The 12,547-nt window shown below is 39.0% G+C and overlaps 1 protein-coding gene across 1 annotated transcript in view; it reads right to left on the bottom strand.

Moving 5' to 3' along the window:
* Positions 1 to 1,974: 1,974 nt before the first annotated feature.
* The window catches only part of LOC145417171 (uncharacterized), a 223,224-nt gene continuing 212,651 nt past the window's right edge, over positions 1,975 to 12,547 (bottom strand). The window contains exons 3-4 of the mRNA XM_080285948.1: positions 9,406 to 9,502; positions 1,975 to 2,229 (exon numbers count right to left, since the gene is read on the bottom strand). Of these exons, the coding sequence (XP_080142074.1) occupies positions 1,975 to 2,229; positions 9,406 to 9,502 (352 nt within the window). The remainder of the gene's footprint in view (positions 2,230 to 9,405; positions 9,503 to 12,547) is intronic.

The following is a 12,547-nucleotide window of genomic DNA, read 5'->3' on the forward strand; positions in this document are numbered from 1 at the left end:
TGCAGGAGTTGTATCACATCTTCGAATGAGGAGGGTCACTCTTGAATTCAGAAAATAAATGCCGTGGTGATAAATGGTAAATATTTCTCAAACTACGGAGGCAATGATAAACAACGATATATTTGAGAAAACGAAACTGACCAAGCTCATAAGTGATCTAACAGACTGATGATGTGGAAGGGACTGCCTTATTGGAAACTATGTTTCACAAGCGTTTATAACCGGTTATAGCCGTGAGATGTAATTTGTGTGATATTATTTATTACTGGGTATTGTAATGCCTGAGTGGTCAGTGCTCTTACTAAATCATAAGTTTACACAGATGTATGTAATATTCACTGGGGTCTAGGACTTACTAAGTTCTAAAAGCACAGTGGACTGACAGAGAGTCGCCAGCTGAGTAGGAGGCGATATATAGAAAGTCCCCGTAAAAAAGATCCACTTAAAGTAATTGCATACACAGGATATGAACTGTCTCTAGAGGTAAAAACAGTTATCCAAGCAAATTTCACTCACCCACTCGTAGCACTATGCACGGGGGAATACCCATCAGCAGCTAATGCGGCTGTGTGCTCCCACGAACACCCAGTAACCACCAACAATTGACAATCACGCTAGATTGCCATAATCTACCAGACTGATTCACACAAAACGTTTCCACACTACAGCACACATTAGCACACACATCTTATCAAACACAACTGAAACTCACCTGAAAGATTCACACAATTTCACACATTAACTCAAAACAGGAAGAGCGCAGTGTGGGGCTGTGTTGACAAGTTGGCTGCCAGACTAGCAGTGAGTCGTCAAACAGGCATGGAAAGAGCTGGCAGACATTGAATGAGTCAGCAGCCAGATATAGAATACCGCTACCAGACATCGTCTTTATTTTTCCTTATCAACACTGCATCACAATCTTCGACATCATCATCACTCATTCAGTCCTCATTCTCATCGTCATACTCCAAATGAAGGAAATATACTCAAATGGTGAAAATATTGTTTATTGTGAAGATATAATAGTTCCGGCATGACATACTATATATCCGTGTTTTACCCCTATGCTGTGATATGACATATTTTGTGCTTGCTACCCCTGGTCGACTTTATTTAGTGTGTGGGGAAAGTGTTCGAACTGGAGGGTTTAGATATAACCTTTATCAATTTATTTACTACAAAAAGTCACCACTCACCTAAAAAGAAAATTTCTAGGCAACAAGGATTTGACATACAAGAGTACGTAATGAGCGGGTTAAGTGGTAGGCTATCTGCTACATGAAGGAAGATTCCGTATATACACACCTGATACAGTGCATCATCACTTCAACCCAAAGACTTCATGTTCGTTTCGTTTTTGCTATTGGCAGATGGTGGTTAATGAAGACAATATCTAAATCCTCCTGTTGGAAAAAAAAAAATCTTATTCTTCATACGCTAAAATACAGACCAATAAATGAGACATAATACTCTATGAATTATCATTTTCGTGACGTGATTAAACAACAGTAAATATGTCATTATTAAGCCAATATATGTACACTCCACTACCTCTTCACAATCGTGACATGGAATATCACTTTATTCCTGCACCCGTCAGACGATTTTACTTAATGAGAGGGGTTAATGGAGGCTGCCTCCTTGATGTACTATGCAACACCCACAGATTGAAAACTTTCTCTGGATCTGAATAACTTGTCTGGAGACATGAGGAATGAAGGAAATATATCATATATTCGTACCGAAGGAATAACACCTTTATGGTATTTCAGATTATTTTACAGTATTTGGATAGAAGACATTTTCGAATGGGGGAGGATTGCATTATAATAACAAATTCCTTCCGATTTAGAGATTAACAGAGTCGTTCAAGAAAATTATTTGAATATATCAAGAATAAAATTAAGACATACACCAGCATACCGAATGTATGTTTAATAAAGACCCTGTATTTGACTTTGTCAGCATTTTATCTCACACACTGTGCACGCCGCTGCCTTCTGGGACTGACGGTGCCTGCTTCTTCTTCCTTGTCCTCTGGGTCGAAACAGTTCCATTACGAGGGTCAAGTACCACCTGGTGAAGCTTGGACTTGGACCTTGAGCGAGCACGGCCGGGTTTTTTTGTAGAGCAGGAGGATGAGGAGGACGAAGAAGGGGTATTCTTAGGACTTCGCATGTTAGTACCCAGGAGGATGAGGATGATGGCGGCATAGAAGACCACGATCACCTGTGAATTTATTATTATACTTGAATTTATAGACACTATCATCATCATCATCATCACATCATATTCCTAACCCTATTTACATTATCATTACTGTAATCATCATCATAATCCTGGCTGTATTCACATAATCATTATAGTCAGCATCCAGGATCATCTTAATCCTAACCCAATGAACATTATCAGTATTGTCTTTAACCTATTTACATGACCAGTATCATCACTGTATATCTGGGGGTTAAGTGACACTGGAGAAGTAACACAGAGAGTTTAGTTACGGTTAACACAAGAACAGGTAGACAGACAACTTATATAAAATGGAATATAGCTTTGCTTTAAATGACATGAGAGTCAGAGGGAAGTTTGACTGACAGTTATCCCCTTCCAAGATTTATGTGTGGTACTGTATCAAGAATAAGTTGAGAAGGTATTGTTGAGAAGTAGGATTTGCTAGTTAGTTTGTGCTGGAGTATTCCTGAAGATACTCGAATTTTTCCTTTACGTGACAGAATTGCCAGTTAGCTTATTTGTGAGCAGAGGTATTTTGTAAAGTTATGAATTAAATTTTATATTCTTTGTCTCTATAATATTTTATTTATGCGATCATTTGTTAATGTAATTTTATTCCAATTTGTATGCTACAGCATTTAGAGTGTTACGTAATGTAAGAAAACTCTGTCATGTTTTGGATGTTTCGATTTGGTAATTGTAGGTGCTAGAGTACACTAGAAACTTCTAGTGTAATGCAAGAGTATAATTATAAGGATGGAGGAGAGAACAGAGGAGTTTGAGTTTAGTTTGACTTGTGGCCTTGCGAAGTTAGTGTAGCGCTGGTGCTTGCGACATCTGTGAAGTGTAGCTGATGAGCACACCATGTAATTCCTTGGTAAATAAAGACAACAAACGTGAGAAGCTTGTTTACATTCAATGCCTGTGCTGATCTACTGTATGTTGTTGTACACTGATAGGCTGCCTCTAGGAAGAACAGCTCACTGGGCAATGTCCTTCCTATACTGAACTACTGCTGTTGAAGCCTGTGGCAGTGTGGGACATGGACGTAACAGTATGTTTGTTGTGGTGGAAAACTGGATAGATAAGTGTCCAGTGTAGCAAGTGTTGTCTTACGTCCCTGTCTGTGTGCGAATGAGAATATTCTTGTTACCTTAAAGTGTCTTCAGTTGAGTGCTATTAAGAATCAAGGAAGCTTGCTTGCATATTAAACCCAGTCCTTGGCCAACCAACTGCATATTTACCCCACATCAGACTTAAAGTTGTGAGATGTCGTGAGAGGACTGTCTCTGTCTGACGACGTGCTTACGGGGCTGGAGTGCAAGTGACTTTGAGGTGGGTTTGAACATGAGTGTAACTTCTGTTCAAGTTTGCCTGATGGTATCTCGCGACTCTGGGGTAAACCTGAACAAAAGTGTGATGCCTGCAATACTTATGTTCACATTTGTAGTAGTTTACTTTTGGAAATATGCAATAGTTTACCCGGAGTGGATGAATTAATATTATTGTATTTGTTCCACAAAGTGTTTTATCCAGTTTTGTGTGTAATGACCGTCAACGAATTTGGATGGAGGTTGTGTTAACATCTGCATGTTTGTTTGCTTGTCTGTTTGGTTAACCACAAGTTACGAGTATTTTAAAAAGTTTTCATGGGATTTCAATGAAATGTGGTAGCTATGTGAGCATTAGGCCAAGGAAAAGATGATTCGATCCTGAAGTGGGTCTGGATCCGGATGCAGGAATAACTCAAAAAAATTTATTGGCGTCGGTAGCGGTATGCTTTCTCTGACGTCGTGTAAGAGGGAATATTAAAATCATGGAAATAATTACTTCCATTAAAACGATGCTGTACAGAGGTAGGACTGTATATGATAAATTATATTGGCGTTGACAGAAGTGCGCACTCTCTGAATGCTTTGTAGCTCTTCCTTTCGATTCGTTAATGGCACTGTGATATTAAGGCAATGTAAATAATGTTTTTCCATATCAAGTACACTGCCCTTATGTTACTGATGAGGTTAGCCAGGATAACAAAGCAAGGTTTTTGTTCGAGTGATCAGAGATGTGGCTTGCACCAGAAGGCCCCATCTACAGTGTCGAACATGGAATCTCCACATGGATACTATAGCCAGGCTAATATTCCAAATACTGTACATCTAACAGTAACGTTCTACCAAAAGAATAGAACAGCTAAACTTTGTGAATATATAAAAAGAAGTACAATAAGACTCTATGATCATATTTTATAAAATCACATAGGGCATCCTCATTACTTACAGCACGACGTGTCCACAACTAATAAAAAATGTAAAAATTACTGAATCTATCTATCTATCTATTGCCAGACGCCATACTCCCGTATGGGGTGGCCATTTGACTCTGAGTTATTTGTTTTACTACTGAAACATGGCAATAATTAGGTCAATATTCTCTCTCTCTCTCTCTCTCTCTCTCTCTCTCTCTCTCTCTCTCTCTCTCTCTCTCTCTCTCTCTCTCTCTCTCTCTCTCTCTCTCTCTCTCAAATATTATCTAGATAAATATAAAAACTTTGTCTAAATTTGACTGTAATGTCAGTAATTTAAGATCTCCCTATAGTACGTAAAATAACACTAAAACTCATCAAACTATCCAGAATAAAGCAAAAATGTCAATACAACAATACCATGCATCTAATACAAGTGCTGTAATTATGACCTCAGCCCTCAGAACATTATTAAAAATCTCAATATCTAGAATATCATTATCTCATGCTTTATCGTTATTTGCATCATCATAAACACAGAGGCCCAAGACAAGGCTGCAATAAAGTGGAATCAGAGGTTTTTCGTCTCATTCACTCGCTTCCTCTTACTAGCTCCCTTCGTCCTCTATCTCTTCGCACACTGTTGCGTCTGTATCTCTTTTCTATAGCTACTTCAGTGGTCACTGCTCCTCTGGACTGTCTGCTTGCATCCCTGCACCAGTACAGCAGGCTCTTAGCAGCCGTCTAGCAACAAACTCTCATCCCTTCTGTCCAACTCTCTAATGGAAGAGTTAACCATTACCGTACTCTCAGTCCTTCATGTATGTAACAGATCAACTCTGGAATTGTCTTCCTCTGTCTGCATTTCCTACTGCCTATGACCTCCAGTCTTTGAAACGCAGTGTGTCCAGGGATCTCGAAATGAAGGGATCTTGAATTTGGCTCTCCATTATCTTTTTTGTTTTCTTTCAAGGGAACAATGTGTGGTCTTCCAGCCTTTGGTTCCTTCTTTCTTGCATAAAAAAAAGACACTTCAGGGAACAGTGACCAGCCACTTGTCAGTGACTGACATAATGAGCAATGAATCGCAACCTCAGATTTAAAAGAGGACCACGGCCTGTTGGAGTGCTCATTAGGCCACGAGATGTCTTTTTGTTAATGACAAATGTAATAAATGTTTTCGTGAGTTGCAAGAAACCATCTGGCTTGTTACACGATGTGGAACTACAGTACAATTAGTAGATGGTTTGTGCACCAACCAAGTGCTAGGGTTCGTAAATATCTATGTGTATATCTTTCTTCCTTTATCTATCTATGTATCTATCTACATGTCTATCTATCTATCTACCTATATGTCTATCTGTCTATCTATCTATCTATCTAGACAGTATATATACAGGGTGTCCTGGGAGTTGAAATGCTAACTTCAGGTGATTCCATATGTTCTGTTAACACTTGCCGCATTGGCGACGTTTGTGAAGTAAAGGATGGGGAAATTTGAAGGGCCATAATGGAAAAAAATTGCCGATTTCCACCTTTAGTTACCATCCTATATACTCTCAATTGCTCGATGTTTTGTTTAGGCAGCTCACAGGTTATTTTGTTAACACTCTTGTATTAGTATCAGAAAACACTGCAAGGAAGAACAAAAATGGATGGGAACATGGAGAGGAAATGGATGATTTCCCCACTTACCGTCATTTATACCAGTAAAGTGCGCTTTGTGAGCACGCGACAAGCGAGTGAGCGTTTGTATATACACCTACCATAATAATTTCATGTCAGTGTAAACGTTCAGCATTTCTGGTAAGGTAGTTGAACAATAACAGAAGAATAATTGAGCTAGAATACTTTCTCTCTCTCTCTCTCTCTCTCTCTCTCTCTCTCTCTCTCACACACACACACACACACACACACACACACACACACACACACACACACACACCTACATGCATTCATGCACGCACGCATGTGAAATGGAAAAACAACTCATACCTCGCATGTGCCACTTTCAAGGTGCTTTTTAAACCGATTTCATAGTGGAGCATATCAGTTGAAGCCCTCGGAACATCCCCTTGAAAAGCTGAGATTCCAAGGGGTTTCTATGGTCTCATGAGTAAAAATATATTGCTAAGAACAAAATTTATTGAACGTATCTACTACCCGTTTAAAGAATCTCTTCTCTATCTCACAGAGTAGAAAAGATATTAGCCTTTGAAACCATTACATCAGGGCAGTGTCGTGTCGGGTCGTTCTTTACTCAGCTGAACATAAACATCGCTGCGCTCACTCGTTCATAATTAAAACTTCGTTTACTCCATAATGATTGTGAATCCAGAATATGTCCATGTAACCTCTATCTCTTACACTAACATCAAAAATTACTGCTAGAAGATAATACGTCAACTCCTTCGACATGTTATATATATATATATATATATATATATATATATATATATATATATATATATATATATATATATATATATACAATAAGAGCAGAGGAAGGAAAAACAAAGAATAAAAATAAAATCCATACACCTGATTACAGGTGTCCTCCATTCATAAAAAATCTGTAAAAGTTGGATTTGAACAGCTATTGGTTTAAGTTTGGGGGGAAACCACTCTGGGGAAGTGGGTTCCAAAGATATGCAGTACGGGAAATAAGAGAATTCTGATAGGCAGAAGTTCTGCAATATGGCAGTGTGAGTCCAGATGTCCGTGTAGCATGGGGGAAGGCGTGGTGAGGTGGCACAATGGATGCAACTTCGACTGAGACTTTGCCATAAGAGTGTCTGTGAACTAATGCAAGGGAGGCAATATTCCTTCTTATTTGTAGGAGTAGTAGTTCGTTTGTAATAGTAGGGTTATTAATAATTCTAATAGCTTTGTTCTGAATTTTGTCCAGTTGTTTTAGTGCAATCTCTCCACAATGGTGAGCAATATTTCAGCTGGGAGTGCACATGACTCTTGTAAATTAAAGCTACCTTCTCGTCAGCGAAGAAGTTACGGACTCTGCACAATAATCCAAGTTTCTTTGAAGCAGTTTTAGCAAGTGATGTAACATGAGAGGTCCAGCTGAGTGCATTGTTAAGTTAAACCCCGAGAATTTGAATACTTTTTGAGACAAGAATATAAGTAACACTGGAAGTAATATAGAAATCAGGCAATGTCTATTAGTAAACTGTATATACTGTATTTAGTTTTGCTAGCGTTAAGTGATACAGCGATATTTTGTTCCCATTCCATGATATTAGATAAGTATTGATTTATGGAGATTGCTGTACTGTGTTGTGAGTTAGAGATATTAAACTCTGTGAATGGGTGTTTGTGTCAGTGAATTGTGAAGTGTTAAGTCATCTGTATGTGAGTGAATGGGATTATGGGTGACAGGTAAGAGATCATTAATATGAATTAGACACTTCACCAGATCCTGTTTCAGAAACCTGCCACTAGGTTCGCTTCCGTCGCCCAGCTCTAATGCAGGATAGGCATTGATAACGTAGCCAGTGCTTAATTTCTTTTTAAATTTTGACACAAAGTAAACTCCCCCAAAACATATTTTACTCATCAGATTACTCAGTTGGCATGATATGCTACAAAGATATTACAGTGTAGGAGCCGTTTGATTATGTATAATATAATATGTCATTTTGTAAACTCAGCTTTCGTCAGTTTACTCATCTGTGTAAGCATAACATAGAGACAAAACCTAGGCAATTTTACTAGAAACATCCATAATGCAAGATAACAGTGATTAAAATATTTGTCATTCGTTAGTATTCACAAAAGAAAATAGAAATGAAGCCGTAGATTTGGAAGCACCTATGGATATGCTGCCCTGCCTGACGTGCTGCTCTCAGGTGTCTGCCCTTTTTCACCATCTATTTGAACTTTTGCTTGTTGTACCCCGAATATGGTACACCTCTTTCTTTGAGAAGCTCCCGTAATTCTGGAATGGTCCATTCTTTTTATGTTTCCCTGACTCCATTGCACAGTTTAGTAAGTGTATGACACCCAACTCCTCCCAGCACTCGGTTGTGGTTAAGGTGTCATACCGCACTGCCGTTTTGTTTGGTTTAATGTGGCTGATTAACTAAATATTCGTTAAGTACATAATTTTCAGAGGAACGGCTTAATTCTTTAAAGCTTCCTAAAAGCCACACATCAGAAGTCCTGAAGGTAATCTCCTTTTACTAACTGCACACAATTTATTCAAATATATGTACATAGACAACACACTATTTTAGTCCCCAAGCTAAGCATCTCTGAAAGCCTGGTTATTCTTTCTTTACAGGTATTATGCACTTGACTGAATAGGAAAGAAAATCCTATAAATAGCAACATTATTATTAACTTAGTATTAGGTGCAGTTTCACAGGTCTTCAAAACCTGCAAAAATATTTAACCAAGGCTGGGCGATGCTAGACCACCTGGTGGCAGACCTCTGAAACAGGGTTTGGTGAAGCCTCTAATTAGGAATAGGGTTGGAGCCAGAACTGATACTTGTGGCAGGCCGGCATTAATAGAGTGGAAATTGGAATATACATAATCTATTAATTTTCTGTTGCTAATATATGAGAAAAATATATATAAAACGCTAAACTCGAATAAAGTAAGCAATCAAAAATGTTAGGAAGAAAAACATCGGGTGTGAATGCACCATTCAGCAGAAAAGACTTGTAACTCGGTAAATAACACTAATACATCAACTAAAAGTCTCCAAAATTCCCACTAAATATTGTCGCTCTTGAGCAAAGAATGTTAAAATTGTTCGTGCAGCATAGAAGGTGACGTAGACAGCAGCTTCAGCTAAAATAATAAGCTAACTTTGCTATAATAAGGATAAAAGGAATAACATATTGGTAAAACTAAAAGTTTGTAGGTGGACATTGGTACTGCAAATTAGTAAAACTGCGATGACTAACCGTGACAAAAACAGCAGCCTCAGCAGAGACCTGCGAGGGTGAGGGGAGAGGGGGACCAGCATGGCCCCCACTACCTCCAGCCAATACACAACCCAATCTGTAAGGAACACATGGATGATATTAGTGATAATAATAATAATAATAATAATAATAATAATAATAATGATAATAATCAGAATGCCCCAGACAAGGGAACACAGGGCTGATTTTTCTTTGGGTAACCTTGACTGTTGACCAGTGGACTTGATTTTTTAACATGACGTACACATTTTCAGCAGGAACCAACCTACATGACAGCCTTTCAGTATTTATTATGAGCCAGCCACCTAGCTAGTCAAACAAACAGAAACAAGCAAAATCGTTACACGGGCCAAACGTCTTGAATTCATCTATATATAAGAGGCAGTAAGAAGCAATCAACACAAGCAGTGCAAGGGCAGACGATTGTTTCACTATGACAGTGTACCCAATAATTGTACTGCAGTTTTACATTAGAAAAATAATAATAATCACATCTTTCACTTGACTCAGCACTGTGCGATCTCTGGTTATACCCCAAGCTGAAGCCTTTGATGAAAAGACATCGTTTTGACACGACAGGAGATATTCAGTCTTAAACAGAAAGCGTCATGAAGACCACTAAGAGTTCGATAGTGACAGCAATGTTAGACAGCGTGGCTTATAGGATGGGCTTATAATGCAGGAGATAACTAGAAAATGTGTCTTACTTCCAGTACAACTCATCACCCTTTATATGAACACTCTGATCATAGCTCGTACATACCTTGAAGACGGTCGTTAAAAGCTGTTTAGTTATAGACCTGTCAATTATTTATTTAAACACTTTTTACTAGCGGAGAAAAAGAGGAGGACAAGTAGAGAAGAAAGAAAGCAGGCATCAGTCTTGTGTGGGAAAAAGTTATAGTAAAAAACAGAGCTACGTCGTTCTGTTTCCTAGAAATATTGTGAAGCTACTTTCCTCCCATTATATCATTGTACCTACCCACCAACTATCTACCTACCTACCTACCTTCCAGCTACTCCTCTAACCACCTGTTTACACACCTTTAGAAACCATTAATTTTAAGATGAACAATAAAATTGGGGAAAGTGAGAACATAAAACTGTAGCCTACACGTATCTGACATTCACTTTCCAATTGTGCGTTGTAATTACCAGAAACTTTGGCCACCTTCGCCTTAAACTAATTACAACGTCACTCCATGATGAATATAAGGGATAAAGCAAGATGATGGATACAAGGAGGACAAATGAGGCAGCCATTTTAAATTCGCAATGATGCCTGAAGTCCACCACATTGCCATGCTGAATCCAGCAATTGGAATTCATTCCCTCGGGATGTGAAATCATATAACGGAAAGATGGGTAAAAGAGACAATGGCATTTTAGGCAATTAAATTAGAGATGATAAAAACTGCTGTTTTTAGAAGTGATTTGGTGGGTTCTAGAGATACAGTGAAACCAATAATATAGAAATATTTACACATCAATAGACAGTATTTACAGGACACTGAATACAGCTCATGAGAATAATTTATGGGATATCATTGTGTAGAGTAGTAACTGTCACATTCGGTCTGAAAATACCATTATTAATTAATGACAAATGTAGAAGTGTGCATGGAAAAGTTTGGAAGGAATGAGAGTGTTTTTGATCGGTGATATGAATGGTAAAGTAGGGAATGTGAAGGTGGATGGAATAGTTGGTGAGTGGGGTGTGCCTACTGAGATAGGTGAGAATGGCAGTGCGTTAGTGGACATTTGTGCTGGGAGGGGGTTGGTGATAGCCAATACCCTCTTCAGGCATAAAATGATCCACAGGTATACATGGCGAGTGATGAGAAGGGTGGGTGGTGAACTGAATGAAAGGAAGGCAATGAATGATTATGTGTGTGTGGATGAAAGGATGCGAAGATGTGTAATGGATGCAAGAGCTTATAGAGGTTGGGGGAGTGGACTTTCTGACCACTACTTAGTGGTGGCCAGAATTAGGATCCAAGAAAGATGGAGGAATAGAAGAAGGGAAAAACGAGAGGAAGGAGTAGTTGCAAGGAGAGTGGAAAGGTTACAAGAGGATGAGAAAAAGGCAGAGTATAAGAGAGAAGTGGAGGAACGATTGGGCAAATATGAATTGGAGCAGATGGGGGACGTGGAAGGTGTGTGCAGGATATTTACAGAAGAAATATGTGCAGCATGTGATGTGGTGTGTGCGAGGAAGAGAAGACAGAGGGGGTGCAAGGAACAGCGTGGTGGACTGAAGAGGTGAGACAGGTTGTGGCACAAAAGAAGAAAGCATACAATGAATGGATAAGAAATAGGGGCGTGGAAGAAGTTGAGAGGCGGAAGAGAGAGTTACAGTATATGCAGAAACAAAGAGAGAGGTGAAGAGATTAGTAAGAGAGAGTAAGAAGAGAGTGGATGAGGAATTTAGAAGGAATTTGAGTGTAATGTGGGGGGACTGTAAGAAAATGTTCTGGAAAGAGGTGAAGAGAGTAAGACAGGATGGAAGTGAGGTTAGCAGGGGATTGAAAGATAAAAATGGTAGATTACTAATGGAGAAGGGAGAAAAAGTGAGCAGATGGAGAGAACACTTTAAGGAATTGTTGAACATACAGGATGGAAGTAATGCGAGTATAAGTGGCTGGGGAATGGCTGGGAGAAGGAGGGAGGTGAGAAGACAGGAAGAAATCAGTAGGATAGAAGTTGTGGAAGCAATGAAGAAAGTTAAATTGGGGAAAGCCCCAGGAATTGATGGAGTGTGTGGTGAAATGCTGAAGCATGGGGGAGAGATAGTAGTAGAATGGATGATGTGCAGATTGGCCTGGGAGGAAGGTAGAGTCCCGGAGGATTGGAAGTCAGGTATAATTATTCCCTTTGTACAAAGGAAAAGGGGAAAAAGAAGTGTGTGGTAATCATAGGGGCATTTGTCTTCTTAGTATAATAGGAAAAGTGTATGGCAGGATACTTATTGACAGAGTTAGAGAAAGAACAGAGGAATTAGTTGGAGAAGTACAGGGAGGCGTTAGGAAGGGAAGAGGTTGTGTTTATCAGATATTCATTCTTAGATCTTTAGTGGAAAAGTTTCTAGAGAAGAGAAAGAAGATGTAAGCGGCTTTCATGG

The sequence above is a fragment of the Coenobita brevimanus genome, chromosome 109 (assembly GCF_032717465.1).
Source record: "Coenobita brevimanus isolate Jiangsu-jjx chromosome 109, ASM3271746v2, whole genome shotgun sequence".
Taxonomy (NCBI): domain Eukaryota; kingdom Metazoa; phylum Arthropoda; class Malacostraca; order Decapoda; family Coenobitidae; genus Coenobita; species Coenobita brevimanus.